Source organism: Saccostrea echinata, unplaced genomic scaffold (genome assembly GCF_033153115.1).
Source record: "Saccostrea echinata isolate AGI-Se365-2 ecotype Australia unplaced genomic scaffold, CSIRO_AGI_Sech_v1 ptg000029l, whole genome shotgun sequence".
Taxonomy (NCBI): Eukaryota; Metazoa; Mollusca; class Bivalvia; order Ostreida; family Ostreidae; genus Saccostrea; species Saccostrea echinata.
In genome coordinates, this window is record NW_026889778.1 from 39,760,150 (window position 1) to 39,777,204 (window position 17,055).

General features: G+C 32.7%; 1 protein-coding gene across 1 annotated transcript; it reads left to right on the plus strand.

The window, feature by feature from the left end:
• The first annotated feature begins 1,556 nt into the window (after window positions 1–1,556).
• On the plus strand, window positions 1,557–9,525 carry LOC133195926 (angiopoietin-related protein 1-like). The gene is made up of 4 exons (XM_061331910.1): window positions 1,557–1,704; window positions 3,307–3,386; window positions 3,732–3,900; window positions 7,057–9,525. Exons 1-4 carry the CDS (start codon window positions 1,614–1,616, stop codon window positions 7,434–7,436), a joined length of 720 nt encoding a protein of 239 aa, XP_061187894.1. The 5' UTR covers window positions 1,557–1,613; the 3' UTR covers window positions 7,437–9,525.
• Window positions 9,526–17,055: the final 7,530 nt, after the last annotated feature.

Consider the following 17,055-nt stretch of genomic DNA (forward strand, 5'->3'; position numbering starts at 1 on the left):
TTATCAGATATTAATTTGGCAAATGAAAGTGAAATTTGATTCAGGTGGCTTAATGAGCTTCTTGTATTTTAAATGAGCTATTATAAATCTGAACTGTGTAACTTTTACTGACAGATCTATCAACCCCCTCTTTTTCCAAATTCTTCTTAGATATCAAGAAGGAAAAAATCCTACATTTTGTTCACCTGTTTCATAAACTTTTTTCCCCTTTTCTTTGATGAAAAAAAAAGTTTTACCAGGAAGCGGGAAATTTTTATGTGGACTGGTTTTCTGTACCCTACATATTTATACATTTTTTTAGGGTACATGTATGTTGATATCTATCCTTATAGACATTTAAAAGGTTAATGTTCAACCGGATTTATTTTATTATTTTTCAGAGAAGGGATCGGTCAAGCAATAACACTTAGTTCTTTGTTTGTTGACACAGCTGATTAAAACTTTTCTGTGTCGGTATAGACCACTAACAACAAAGTACACTGACAGGAATACATTTCTATATAAACAAAGAAAAAACTTCTCTGACTAAGACTGAAATTTTGTTTCAAAACTTTCATTCTATCAGCATGTTGAACCTCATTTTAAAACTACATGTAATCAACGAATAAACTAATTTTTTGCCTTTTATTTCTACATGTATTTATGCATCTGTATATGGAGGGTAATCGTGTTCAAAAACCCAGACTTGTAAGTTTGTAAATCCAAACTTTCATAGTCAACATATATAAGTAGGTAATTCCGACATCCTAGCATATAGTTCCTAACATACAACTGTGTTGCCTTTGAGTTTACACAATGAACGTGTGTATTTTGCTTGTTGAAAATTTTGTTTTTCGGTAAATATATTGCCGCTCTCTGAATAAAACATAGAGACAATTCACAAGTTTACAAATGTAAAGTCTACAACTTTGTCGAATTTTGATGAGAAACTATGGAGGGGCATCAGTGTCAAAATTCTTTTTAAATGTTTTTATTTTTATTTTAACTTCTTGTTTTCCAAATTGAATAGTTTTTTGTTTCTTATTTTTTATTTTAATTCTAACTTTTTGTTTATAATTTCCAATTTAAATTTTAGTTCTTAATTTTATTTTGACAATTCATAGTATAAACTCAAAGGCAACACAGTTATATGTATGTTCAAAACTACATGCTAGGATGTCGGAATTACCTACTTACATAATTGTGTAGACTATCATGTTGTAAATTTTGCATTTACCTCCCCCTAGTAAATTCAAAATTTAAAACCTGATAAGACTATGAAACTGATACGATTGCAAGTTTGGATAGTCTGGATTTTTGAATACGATTATCGGATTTACAAACTTACAAGGCTGGATTTTTGAACACGATTAAACCCTCCATATCTGTATAGTGCATACATTTATTAACACTTACAGAATAAATGTTATGGACTAAACTGTGATAACTCTATCACAATGGAACGTGATGTCTGAATTCAAAAAAATTTATGGCTTGGCCTAAATCTTTTTACGAAGAATCACGTGTTTCTGTGTTAAGTGTTTAAATCAAATAAATACCATCCTCAAATGATAAACCGAGACAGTACCAGAGAGAAGGACGTTATATTTGGTACGTGTACGTACAATCACAACATGCGGCTATCGATTTTCTTCACTCTTCTTGTTATACAATTTGTGGTTTGCCTTTCTCGTCGTTTGAAGGTGGATCCTGTAAAATTTAAAGGTAAAAATCTTAATGCAGGCTCCTTTTTACAAAATACGCAATAAAGTGGAAATGGGAGCATTTTAAGGCCGCTGTAAGGCTCAGATGAAATATTTGTTTGCTACTACGGCACGAACAAAGTATTTTATTGCAAAGCCCGAGGAGAACACTTTTTTTCTTATATTGTGTTGTGTAGTTTAAAATGATACTTATCGAATATACTTTATGGATTTTAAAATCACACAGGTATTGCCTTTTAGATATATCCAAAGATCTAGCTAGTGCGATGTGAGTCGCCAACAGGAAGCAACATACTCAATAATAAATAACATACATCTTATCTACTCGTTGGCCTGTGAGTTATTATTATTTTTTTTACAGTGTTAAGATATCGACGCACAAAAAATGACTTCATTTTAAAGCCCTATAATGTGACATAAATTTGTACAGGATATTTTTTATTGAATTATTTGAAGAATGTTTTTGCTGATATTAAAACTTCAACAGGAAACTTGCAAGATTTTGTGCTTAAGAGGAATGTTAAGCTTGTATATATTATACACCTATTTACTGGCTATGAGGACATCAGCAAGTTTATCGTTCCCCAAGACAGCAACTTTTTCCCGAGGCTGCGCCTCGGGAAATAGTTGCTGTCGAGGGGGACGATAAACTTGCTATAGTCCGAATAATCAGTAAATAGGTGTATTATTATACCGAAGCAGTCTTTACTCGTGTTACGTCACAATCTGGATAAAACCAGAAGAGTTCCGAGATGAAAAGCGAGGGAAACAGAATGCTGCCGGTGAATAGTTTAATGACTATTTCCCCATGGGCAAATAGCGCAAAAACTATTCCACGGTAGGGGCTGTTTGGAAAATATAGCGTGTTTATTCGTCATATTTTTATATAGAAAAAATTCACAGAGGTATAATAAACATGTATATGTGCTCTTGTTGTATATGTAAATAAATTAAATCTAAACCTAAAATACTTTCATCTCTCAATGCCATGTTGTGAAGTCTTGAGAGTTGAAATAGAGCATGTTGTGGTATTAAAACAAATTACTGTATTCAAGTGTTGCTTTCTTTGATATTTGTACTTTTATCATATATAGTGGTCAGCTTTTATCTGTCTGCACTATTGAGGAATAAGGGCGAGATCCCTTTACCCTAGCTGCTGAACTGTAGCTGAAAAAAGAGAAAACGGAGGCAGTTCATCAGTTTTTCAGACCAGTCATGAGCTACAGATCTGAAGTTACGTGTACCTCTCCCCGAAAAGTTTTCAAAATCAAATAAAATTTATCTATTTAATTGATAAGACAATGCATGTTTTATTTACTTGATTATTGTGTAATATTAGATTTACCCAGAAAAAGCACACCCGGTTTCGCCCCCTGGACCCGCATTAAGAGCAAGTTACGTCCTTTGAGCTTACAATAAAAAGGAATACAACCTTAGAATTTTTGTTCTCAATAAAAAAAAAGAAGACACTTTTTAGCTCGAAGAAAAGAGGGGGTCATCAGAACTCGCCCTCAGGACTAACACACCTCCCCGACCATCTTACTCAGGCTTCTAGATGTAAGCAAGGGGAGATCTAATAAAGTGATACTGTGTCTTTCTTTAGACTGTAGCCATGTACGAGCTCTGGGTCATCTGAAGAACGGCACATACACATTATGGATGAATGACACAACACCCTTCAAGGTATCAATATTAAGCAATTTAAAATCAATAAACTAAAAACTTTGTGCCTATGTTTCAATTTAAAGACTCATCATACCTCTGTTTACTGATCTAAAAAAAAAGAAGCTTATAACGCTTGTAATTTTTTTTCAAAAGAAATTTAAATTAAATTGTGCACAATATAAGCATAGCCTTCGGGACAAAATTTGACAGAAATTACCTTTTTAAATTTTGATAATTCTGTAAAGGATTTTGTCATTTATCCAAGCTAGAGTAATCTTTCTTATCAGAGGGTAAATAACCTTAAAATGAACACAAAAGTATACATGTACATGAAATACTATTCTCCTACCGTTATATATGTAGGTACGTTGTGAACATGGAACCTCTAACTCCTTCACCGTGATTCTTCGGAGGATGTATGGAACAGAAAATTTCTACCGTGGTTTCCATGACTATCAGTACGGGTTTGGTCATCCCCAGGGAGATTACTGGGCGGGGCTAAACCAAATCTACTACTTGACCAGTGCAGCTGGTAAGCCGAAGTCAATGTACTCTTAGATATATTACTGCAAAAGGAATGCGTTTTCAGATACTCTGTTACATGTATATATGCCTCATCACAACAATAAGTCAAAATTAGACAATAACATGAACCGTACATTTTGTTGGTTTTCCTAATTTATTTCTGTAAACGTTTATTTGCACATGTTCGCGCATAAATATGTAGCATCGACAAACTGCATTGTAGTTTTTAACGCTTTATATTTCGATTCTTGTAAAATATATATGAAGGGTTATTTTGTAACTATCAGAATTAACTACCAATAATTAGTTAAGTGCAAACAAATGCTACAAGGTTTATGTTATGTTACAATGTGTTATCAACATAAAAGGAACATTCCACAAAAATATTAAAGTGTATGGTTGTCTTTTGTTGAAAATCCTTTATGACTGTTTTTAGCTCACACGAACAGAAGGTTCAAGATTACACATCGTGGTCGTCAGATTGCCCGTCCGTCTCTTAATTTTTCACATTTTCGACCAAACTTTGGAAAAGGGGATTCAAGGGTCACACCCTTAAAGCTGACGTAAATATAGAAATGGCAGAAATATAGTGTGGGTTTCTTTAAGTGAAAGCCTCGTGACAAGTTTTTTTTTGTTTTTTGTTTTTGTTTTTTTTACCAAAGAATGGCCTCGGGTAGAGTAGGGGTACAATGGTGGATCAAAGTTTTACATTGAAATATATATATATATATATATATATATATATATATATATATATATATATATATATATATATATATATATATATATATATATATATATATATATATATATATATATATATATAAAAATCTTCTCAACAAGGGTAGGGCCATGATAAGTCATAAATACATTAATATGCAAGCATCTTCAGTGGTGCATATTCAAATTATTCAAATCTTTGACATGGGGGTAGAATGGGGCCATAATAGGGGATCATAATTTTACATGATTCTATATAGGGAAAATTCTTCAAATACCTCTAAGATTCTCCTCTCCAGAATAGCATGCTAATGATTTGTCTTATGTTAATATGCAAGTACGAGGGGTTATCAAAATGTTCGTGGACTGATGCGTTAAAATTATATTATGTAGTCTGTGCTTACAAAATCTTTAAGAAACAAAGAACAACAAAAGTTTAAGAAATGTTGAAAATTTTAGCTTGATACGTTGATAATTTTCCAAATTATTCTAAAATAAAAAAGACATTATATGATCACCCGGCGCTATCGCCGTTTAGTTTCATGACGTCCGACAACGTCATTGTCTCTCATTGTCCGCTCTCTCTACCTCATACTCTTATCTTGATGAGATTACCTGGAGTTAAGTAAGGACTTAAGCCCGTCTTGTTTATATGACTTAATAATGTCATGAACAGCTGATATAATATTGTAAATGGATTTATACAAAGGGAAAGATCCTCACTTGATTATGCCAGAATACTTAGCTTGTTGGAGTTCAATTTCTGCCACACATGATCAACGTCACTTTTCGAGGTGATTGACTTTTGACACCCTGAGTACAAATCGACATTGACTGTGCATCTTTCATCTCTCTGAATCTTTTTGGGCATTTTAAAACAAGTACTCTGGATGCATTTTATTTCTCTGTAGCCCGTTGTAATATTCTTTAGGTCTATACCAGTTTTTCCAGGTGCAAAACTTTATAGAATGCTGGAAAAAAAAACCCTCCCCCTTTTTGACGTCATTTTCAAGCCTTTATTTTTTGGACACTTCATATAAAATTTACAATAGAATTTCATAGAACGTACAGAATGGGATAAAAATTGCAAATTTTACAGAACAATTTTGTCGTACCACATGTCTGAAATAACGGGATATTTTGACGACAAGTGCTCATATCAAAAGAGTTTTTCTCAGTTACACTCAGTTAGAAAACGTCATATTTGAGGTTGCGCCGCCTTTGCTTACAAAAGCAATAAAAATTTATTTAAAAAATAAAACTTATGATTTTTGATTTATTCTATAGATAGAAAAGATGATGCTAACATGTTTTAAAATCCATTGATGTACCTAAAGCGGTTTTAATTTTATGGCGCTAGTCCACGAACTTTTTGATAACCCCTCGTATTCCCAGGTAGTTCATATTCAGATTTGTTCAAATCGTGGTCCCCGGGGATAGCTATAGAGTATAGGACCACAATAATGGATCAGGGTTTCACATAGGAATAATAGGAAATAACTTTTAAAAGCAAGACCACACTAAATTATATAGATATACAAACATTCCTAAGTTGTGTGGATTTAATTTTTTTTCAATTATGGACCGTATTGGCCCCTGGGTTTAGGTAGGGCTACCGTTGGGGGTCAAAATTTACATAATGCATGTATAAAGAAAACTAATTATTGAAAAATCTTCTATATACATAGAACAGCAAGGTCCTGTTAGTCATACATGTATTAAGATTAAAGCACGTTGTGTGGATTCAAGATCGATTTCATCATAACCACTTTGAAATTATTTGGGGTTACAACATGAAACATAAGTAAAGAATGGAAAATACTAGTATCTTTTAAAAATCTTTTGAAGAGGAACAACAGGACCAACGTGATTCAGGTGAGCGTTGTGGCCCATGGGCCTCTTGTTATAAAAGGGACTCTTTTTAGTCCCCTACCGATGAAACCGGAGGGGACTATACGTTTCCTCTGAGTCTGTCCGTCCGTCTGTCCGTCCGTCTGTTTGTCTGTCCCTCTGTCTGTCTGTCAGTCTGTCCCAATTGGTTTTCCGCACTTTTTTCCTAAACGCTTGCAGATATTGAGCTGATTTTTGGTATGTGAGTGTATCTTGATGTTTGCATTTCGTTCCGCTTCATTGATTTTTGTCGGAATTACGGCCTTTTCAATTTTTAGGGGTTTTCCGCAATTTTCTTCTAAACGCTTTCAGATATTGAGCTGATTTTTGGTATGTAACTTTACCTTGATTAGTTATAGATCAAGTTTGCATTTCGCCCCGCTTCATTGATTTTTGACAGAATTATGGCATTTTCAATTCTTAACGGGAACCAGATTACACTTGCCGGTAGGGGACTAGTATTGCTAATGCAATACTTTCAGAATGCTTGTTATTGACAGCTTAACAATCCAATAACTCGTAAGTAAAGTTTTATTTTATTTTTTTTTTCAAGGTAACAACATCCTAACTATCAACATGCAGGACTGGTACGGTAAGAATATGAATGTTCGCTACAATCACTTCCGGGTCAATGCTGCGCCATATTTCCAGCTTTCCATCGGGTCTTTTCAAGGTCAAATTCCAGATGACCTTTCATTTAACAATGGCATGTATTTTGCCACCTACGACAAACCCGATGCACATAGTTGCGCTGTCCATCAGAAAGGGGGATGGTGGTACAAATACTGTACCTTCGCCCTCCCAACGGGGGTATACTACCACGGAGGACCCTACACGCCCTCTGGTGGATATTACGACGGTATTTACTGGAAAGATTGGCAAGGATACGGATATTCTCTGAAATATTTAGCCATGACTGTTTCAAATTCATAAGGTGAACGTAAAGGCGATGTATAATACTGCAGATTTTGCGTGCATAAAAGTACAATAACTGATGTAGATATTGTATTAAAGATGTCAACGAAATGCTAACAGTAGAAAACTTATGAAAACTTTTTGTTTGTTTGTTTGTTTTTTAGATTGTAGGAATTGTGAAGAATTTATCAAACTACGAATGTAAATTACGAACTTCTGAACCTCGAGTGGGAAATAAAAGTCACCATTTGGATAATTTTATGAAGTTATTGAACAATTTTATAATGTTTGTAAACGTACTAACAAAAATTATTTTCAGTATGTTGGGTGTGAAGAGGAGGGAACATAGATTCTTATTGTCATTCGTTTATTGTAGTGTACATGTATACCAATAACAAACTCTAGAAAATGTCATATTTGAGGTTGCGGAAAGTTAATTAAGAATATAACTAGTAACACTAATCTAAAATAATTATTAAGTACATGTACCAGCGATGTTGATTAACCCTCTCATTATGGTGGTCATCAAATACTTGTAATTACATCTACATGTAACTACTTGCCATTTGCATTTATTAGCATAATAATGAGAGTGTTTTTGAATTTATATCAGTGTATTTTTGCACGAATATAAGATTTTCAATTACATAATTATGTTATTGCATTTTGAAACCGAATGAGTATCGTTATCCATGAATATAAATTCAAAAATTTGGGGTTTTTAAAATTTTTTTTATTAGACAGGTCTGTAGTATCTCTATGTTTAGTTTATCAGTCGAGGCATATTTTTATGCTATAGTATGCGTGCATTAGCATAGATTATAAGGGCCTTGCAACTAGAAGTTGGTGTATGGGTACCCTATAGTAATAAATTTGTCCGTCTGTCTGTCTTTCCGATCAACACTTTTTGTAACGCGACAACTGATTAGTAATCCCTAGTCCTGATTAAAATTAGAATATCACTAAATGGCTGCACCTAGTCCTGATTAGAATATCACTAAATGGCGTCACAAAGTCTTAATCAGAATATCACTAAATGGGTTGCACCTACACGTAGTCCTGATTTGAATATCAATAAATTGCTGCCCTTAGTCCTAATTAGAATACCACTAAATTGGTTGTACACCTAATCCTGATTAGAATATCACTAAACGGCTGCACCTAGTCCTGATTAGAATATCACTAAAATGGTTACACCTAATCCTGATTAGAATATCACTAAACGGCTGTACCTAGTCCTGATTAGAATATTACTTAATAGCTGTATCTAGTCCTGATTAGATTATCACTAAATGGGATTCACCTTTTCTTAATCAGAATATCACTAAATAGCTGTATCTAGTCCTGATTTGAATATCGCGAAATAAATTACATACTCTGATAAGAATATCATAAATGGGTTGCACCCTGCCCTGATTAAATACCAGTATCTCTAAATGGATTTTTCATGAATACGTAATTAAAAAGAAACATATCTTTTTAAAGTTATAAATGAAATGCCTAGCAAATTTTTTTTTCAAAAGGTCTGACAATATAGCTCCCATTTTACAGATAATAATACATGTATTTATCTTCTGTACCCAGTGGTATAATGAATTAATGTTTAATTTTCTCCCTGAAATTTAATATTGATCACCTATTTTGTGAAAAAAATTTTTTTTTTTCCTTTCGTAATCATGAATAGGAGTATGCATAATTATATGCAATAAGACTTGGAAGGAAATTATTCGAGTTTGAGGCGGCAAAGCTCTGGAACTCTCTACTAAAAGAAGTTAGATTCTTCTCTTACAGTCAGTTCCAAATTTTAATTTCAACATACACGTAGTGTTAAATTAAATTACTGCAGTATGAGCTCCTGCAATCTCCAGACTTTCCTGCCTCAATCTTATAATAACTACTCTCTCTCTCTCTCTCTCTCTTTTGTTGATGTTCAGTTGATCTTCACTAAATAATTGATTTCTCACCCTTAGTTTATTTCTCTGTCAGATCTATTCTTGATGACATGTTGTAAATTAATACAATATATTTGTATGTATTTTATTTTTTCTCTTTTATGTAAATATACGTTTTATGTGTTTTTATAATAAATTTAATACTTAATATCATATTTCCTAGTCGGTTTAATAGCTTTTAAGCTAGTGTTTCTGTTATGTGTATTGTAGCCCGTCTCAAAATAAAAAAAAAATTTATTACTGTATGCAGTTCAAACATGCAGAAGGAGAGTACCTACATTTAAGTATGCCATTGTAACCAAATACCCCAATCGACTTTTCTTTCCAAGTATAGACCCCCTAAAAGTGACAGTTGTTTCTTCATTTACTTATCTTTGCTTGATATATTTTATTAAGAACAACGCACGAATACTTTCTGTATTTCCGATAAAAATCCCATCTACTTCATTCATTATATAATTAATCGTGCAAGCAAAGCATTCAAACTATGTAAGTCAATGTGAGTCAAAAGTCAGGTCAACTGCATTCATAATTTGTATTGCATACTACGAGTGTTTTTTTTGGTTTTGTTTTGTTTTGTTTTTGTAATTTCGAAACAGTTCTTGGAACTTTCAGGGTCAAGGTAACAATCCTGACTCTATAACCAGGAAACAGAGTGATAAAGACCATAGTTGTAAAGATTTTAACTTCCTTTATTTTTTATTAACAGTAGTAACAGATTATTATCAATTTTTTTTTAGGATAAAACATTTGCTTTTTCCTAAACAAATTGCTTTAAAAAATGCGCCATGGAACAGTCAGGATGAAAATATTTTACATGAAATATTTCCTGTGTTAAAGAAATCCAAACGTGACACAAAAATGACATAATTTTGTCGAAGGTCCTTCTGATGATTGGTTGATTGGTTTTTATGTTAATTAAGGGATTGAAACAAAATGCCACCCTCACATAGACTTTCTTAACACAAATCAGTTGAGATCTATATTTCGGCTAACAAGGTTTGTACCTTTTACTCTCTACATTAATATATCAATTATTATGGTGACGAATGGGCAATTATTTTTTTCTGTTATTTCAGTAACTTTTCAGCATGCCGAGAAGAGTTTTGCTATGTATCTTTCTTGTCCAATTTGGAATGTGCCTCTCTCTTGGCAATGCTGCAGCCGTGAAGTTCAAAGGTATTATATTTACAGTCAGAATATGACAGATTTTTTTGGTTAAAAATATATTTTTTTTCAGTTAAATTTTGTTTAAACAAATTGTTAAACTGCTGTTAAATTGTTAAACTGTAACAGTGTGCTTGCTAGAGGTACGAACTTTCATAAACTTTCTAAATAGTAGAAAGAGATTGGTGCGGTCATGATAATTATTCAAAAAAAAAAAAATAATAATTCGTATAATTATATATGTGTACATATAAATCAATGAGCAGTTGAGTAGCCAATAATCTGGACACTCCACCTTCAATTTGTATGGAACAAAATTAACAATTCTATATTTACCATTCATAAAATTTATACTTTTCAATAATGCCAACGCCCCACTATTGTCGTTTACTAATTACTGAATTATTAGAAATTCAAAAAATAAGTACACGACAAGTGTCGTGTACTCATAATTTGAATTTCTAATAATTCAGTAATTAGTGAACAATAAATGAAGGCGACAAGATTGCCGAACTCAAATGTATACCCAAAACCTTGGAATTCATTTGTCCACAGTTTTCCTATTGATGATACATAGTTGACAGAACTGACATCCCCGATCTCTTAGCAGCTGTTTTATTTTACTCATATCATTGCAATTAAACATGTATATGATATTTAATTATTTTATTTCTTTTTCGAATATTTTGTTTTGTACCAGATTGTAACCATGTACGTGCAGCGGGGTTTGTTAAAAACCAGACTTACACCGTGTGGATGAATGATACAACTTCTTTCAGGGTACTAATTAGTACAGTTATTTTAGGGAAGACTTTTTATAAAAATAGTGATATGGCATAATGTTTTTGTTGTTTCCCTTTGGTAATGATTATCAAATTGCAATGCGTTTCCTGTCCATATTATCTCAGAAATATAATATCTTCCGGCTGGGAAAAAAGAGGGGAAAACTCTGCTTAATTTCGATTTTTTAAGATTCATTAATTTTATTCATTTCCACATGAAAAAAAAATCGACAAAATGAGGAAATTTATCTGCCTGAAAATTTCCTCTCATTTTATACCAATATAGAGTCATTATACAGGCTGAAAATGTATCATTTTTTTTCAATATCACAGTCTTTTGTCGAGTGGTGTATTATTGTTCTCAATCGTTGCTAGTCTTGATTTTATTTGTAGAACTTCGTGAAGTGTCCCCAGAGAAATTTCTTTCTAGGTTGTTTGAGAGCCATATTTGTAACAATAGGCTGGGTACATAAAAGATAATTTGTTTGTTGTTTGACGTCCCTCTCGAGAATTTTTCACTCATATGGAGACGCCAATACTTGCCGGTGGAGAGCTGCAAATTTTGACCTATGCTCGACACTTAAGGCCTTTGAGCAGTGAGGGATCTTTTTCGTGCCAGCACCTACTGCGACACGGGACCTCGGTTTATACATGTACGGTCTCATCCGAAGGACTCGCATTTTCTGCAATCGATGTTTCTGACATGTTTCCATATACCATTTATATATCATATATATCAGTCTGATCAGTTAGATCATACACACTGTACACATGGTACTGGTAGCCGCTTACCGAGTCGAATAAACAATATTTCGACTAACGTTAACCGATTACAGATTTCCTAACCGATTACCATCGTTTAACTGTTTACAAATTGTTTTCCATATATATATATATATATATATATATATATATATATATATATATATATATATATATATATATATATATATATATATACAGTGCAGGGAAATAATTTTGTTACAGCATCAATGCTGATTTGAATGCTTCCTTTGCTTGCTGATTTGAATGCTATATATATATATATATATATATATATATATATATATATATATATATATATATATATATATATATATATATATATATATATATATATATATATATATATATATATAATTTGTGCACCTAAGTCTTCTCAACCTTGACCATTCCGATTCAATCTTCTGATTCAAACTAAAAAATTATAATAGATCAAATCATTTTTAAGTATGGAGGATCGATGAGTTTCATACCAAATTTCAAATAAGGTTTTTATTAAGACTTACCAAATATCTGCACTTCACAAATCTCCAGTATAGGCACATATTTAGCTCTCCCACTTTTTAGTCTGATGAAACCATACATATCTTGCTGTTCCTTTACAAATAACTTGTAGAATGAACGGCAGCGTGGTATTTCCTGGATCTGCATAACAAATCTGTTGCTCACTTGGTTCGTCAGTAGTATTTGTAACACGGATATCGAAGCCACTTAACCGACTTGTCCCAGCAGAAACTACAAATGAAGATAATATTATCAGGATTCCAGTACAGGTAATATATCCGCCAAAGCTATTGTACACTAGTATTCATACACAGCTTGTTCCTATACAGTCATTCTTTAAACTAAATGGCAGAATGGTGTTTTCTAAATCATCAAAATCAAATTTCTTGAACACTCGGTTCGTCAATTGTGTTTGAAACACAGATAGTGTGGCCATTTAACGGATCTGTCCATATGGAGATTTCTACAAAATGATAAACAGCAATTAAGGTTTACCAAAGGTCATATTATGCTTTATAAAATTATGAAAAACTTCAAACTGTTCAGATTTAGTAGACATTGTGATAAATGTCCATAAAGGTCGTACTCAGTCTTCACCCTTGTTAAATTGAATATGTCGTTATGAATCGTGACATATTACCAACTCATAATTAATATCTTCCAAAATGACCAACAAGTGAAGTTGTTTTTCCAATATTTACAAGCAGAATAGAGGCAAACTCCTATATGAAATTACAATTTACAAATATTCATAGAATTAAACTAAAATTCATTGTACACATTTTAAGATCGAGGGCTGGGCTCAGATTCAATAAATAATTGATTGAAATCAAATATTTCATTCGGAAAAATTCAGGAACTTGCATTATTCAAAGCTATCTCTTTTTTTGTGGACGTTGCGAAGGACCTATTATATATATATATATATATATATATATATATATATATATATATATATATATATATATATATATATATATATATATATATATATATATGACAATTAATTTATGTGTCTGTGTGACAGGGCCATTTATGCATAAAGTAAACCTAGTTTTTTGCATATAAAGCTAGAAATTCCTCCATAGGCAAAACAAGAGAAATAAAAACATTGACGGTCACTTGAGGACCATGAAGCTTCCTTTGACATTTGTATTTGAAACAGAGAAAAAAATGAAACGCAGTGAAAATTTTTAATTGACTTAATGTTAACTAATGGATTTTCCCCTATATTATTATATAACATTCCAAAACAACTTTAATTGATAACAATAATTTAATAATTTGAATTCTATTATTTGTTTAAAGGTATCAATGGGTAGGATAAATGAAAGTGAAAGTTCTTTTTAGCTGACCTTTAAAGAAGGATTGCATATTAATAATAATGATTATACAAGTGCCTAATATTTTTTGAGAAGATCAATTTTTTTTTCATATATATATGGGAAAGTAAAACTTTGATTCCCTTTTGTGGCCCGGCCCACCCTAGTTCCTGTCAGGGCCATTATTTTGACAAACTTGATTCAAGACTCCAATGTAAAGAGAGCCTTGAAGCTCATAAAAGTTAATTTTTACTCGCTGAGTGGTTCTTGAGAAGAATGTTTTCAATGACATTTTCCCTATTTCTTATAATTATTTCCTTTGAAAGAGGGCTAATGTCTCTTCATTGAACAAATTTGAATTCCCTATACACAAGTACGTTTGGTTAAAATTTGTCCGGTGGTTCTTAAGTAAAAATATTCAAATTTAATTAAAAGTGTGCAGCTTACAGACAACACGTGGCTCGAGACAGACGGACTCAAGACAACTATAACAGAAAAGCTCGGCTGAACCTATGGCTCAGGGAGAGCTAAAATTAAATTGTACTCTGATCTAATTTTGACTTACAGTCATTTCTGTACCAAAGTTTGACTGATTCAACACTGGAGATATTAAGTAAATCTATCCTTAGCCACGTATACGTTACTGGAACACCATCAACGGAGTAATCAGTATGGGAGCATTGCTCAGTATTTTGGCCAAAGAATCCGTCCACTGCGTACCAACTATACAAGTAGACAGAATCGTAGTGATGAGTTGATCTCAAACTTGCTTGAGTAACACCAGGAATGACGAGTTGATCTGTAAAGTAATTTGATTGATGTTATTAAAAGTAAGATTGAAAACCAATTGTTACAAAATGCGTTTGCCGCAACTGAACATAAAAACCACAAACAGGAGACTAAGGCCAAAAAAAAAAATTATGTGTGGTTCCGGTTACCCGACCTTCCCTATTTTATACCCCCGACCCTAAACTTTTTTTGGCAATTTTCATATTTCTTGTTCCGTTGTGCCCCACCCCCCACCCACTGAGTTGTGCCCTTTAACTGGAATTGATTTCCAAGTGCCTGCTTTTCTACATTAAATCTTTGTAGTAATATTGAGCTTCTGTAAATATGTTTTAAGAACCCTTTTTATGCCTGACATTCACTGTAAAATTATAAACAAGTTACAAATTAATATTTTGGTAGAAAAATTGTATTTTTGAAAAATCCCCAGCTACACTCATTATCAAAAAGAAAAAAATCACGTTTTAGAATTTAATTCCAGATTATTTTGGCTACATATAAACAAATCACTAATGAAAAAATCCCCCACCCCTCCCCGACTGGCCGAGAAAACTTATCACAGTGCTTGAACTCAGAAATGAAGATTTTAGATACTGCCGGGGTCATATTTTTATATGAAATGATAATCAGTATTTCTAGTTGTGCAGACAGCATTAAAATTTTAAAATTTCGGGTATGTCAAGTTACACTAATTGTGCTAATGTAATGCACATTGAATAAACCTCTTTGATGAGGTAAAAAAAAAATGACTATGCGTTTATTTCTAATCTGTTAAACTCTACAAATTGTTCACTTATTTTTATTTCATTTATGTCGGAACTGTCAAATTAGTTAAAATAAAAAAGAAAATAAGAACATTTAAAAATAATCGTGGCATTGATGCCCCTCCACAGTTTCTCATTATCAAAATTCGACAAACGTGCAGACTGTTGCTGTTGAGGGGGACGATAAACTTGCTATTGTCCGAATAGTCAGTAAATAGGTGTTTTATTATACCGAAGCAGTCTTTACTTGTGTTACGTCACAATCTGGATAAAACCAGAAGAGTTCCGAGATAAAAAGCGAGGGAAACAGAATGCTGCCGGTGAATAGTTTAATGACTATTTCACCATGGGCAAATAGCACAAAATATTCCACGGTAGGGGCTCTTTGGAGAAAATAGCATGTTTATTCGTCATATTTTTATATAGAAAAAATTCACAGAGGTATAATAAACATGTATATGTGCTCTTGTTGTATATGTAAATAAATTAAACCTAAACATAAAATACTTTCATCTCTCAATGCCATGTTGTGAAGACTTGAGAGTTGAAATAGAGCATGTTGTGGTATTAAAACAAATTACTGTATTCAAGTGTTGCTTTCTTTGATATTTGTACTTTTATCATATATAGCGGTCACTTTTATCTGTCTGCATTATTGAGGAATAAGGGCGAGACCCCTTTACTCTAGCTGCAGAACTGTAGCTGAAAAAAGACAAAACGGAGGCAGTTCAAGTTTTTCAGACCAGTCATGAGCTACAGATCTGAAGCTACATGTACCTCTCCCCGAAAAGTTTTCAAAATCAAATAAAATTTATCTATTTAATTGATAAGACAATGTATGTTTTATTTACTTGATTATTGTGTGATACTAGATTTACCCAGAAAAAGCACATCCGGTTTCGCCCCCTGGACCCGCATTAAGAGCAAGTTACGTCCTTTGAGTTTACAATAAAAAGGAATACAACCTTAGAATTTTTGTTCTCAATAAGAAAAAAAGACACTTTTTAGCTCGAAGAAAAGAGGGGGTCATCATAACTCGCCCTCAGGACTAACACACCTCCCCGACCATCTTACTCAGGCTTCTAGATGTAAGCAAGGGGAGATCTAATAAAGTGATACTGTGTCTTTCTTTAGACTGTAGCCATGTACGAGCTCTGGGTCATCTGAAGAACGGCACATACGCATTATGGATGAATGATACAACACCCTTCAAGGTATCAATATTAAGCAATTTAAAATCAATAAAGTAAAAACTTTGTGCCTATGTTTCAATTTAAAGACTCATCATACCTCTGTTTACTGATCTAAAAAAAAAGAAGCTTATAACGCTTGTAATTTTTTTCAAAAGAAATTTAAATTAAATTGTGCACAATATAAGCATAGCCTTCGGGACAAAATTTGACAGAAATTACCTTTTTAAAATTTGATACTTCTATAAAGAATTTTGTCATTTATCCAAGCTAGAGTAATCTTTCTTATCAGAGGGTAAATAACCTTAAAATGAACACAAAAGTATACATGTACATGAAATACTATTCTCCTACCGTTATATATGTAGGTACATGTACGTTGTGAAC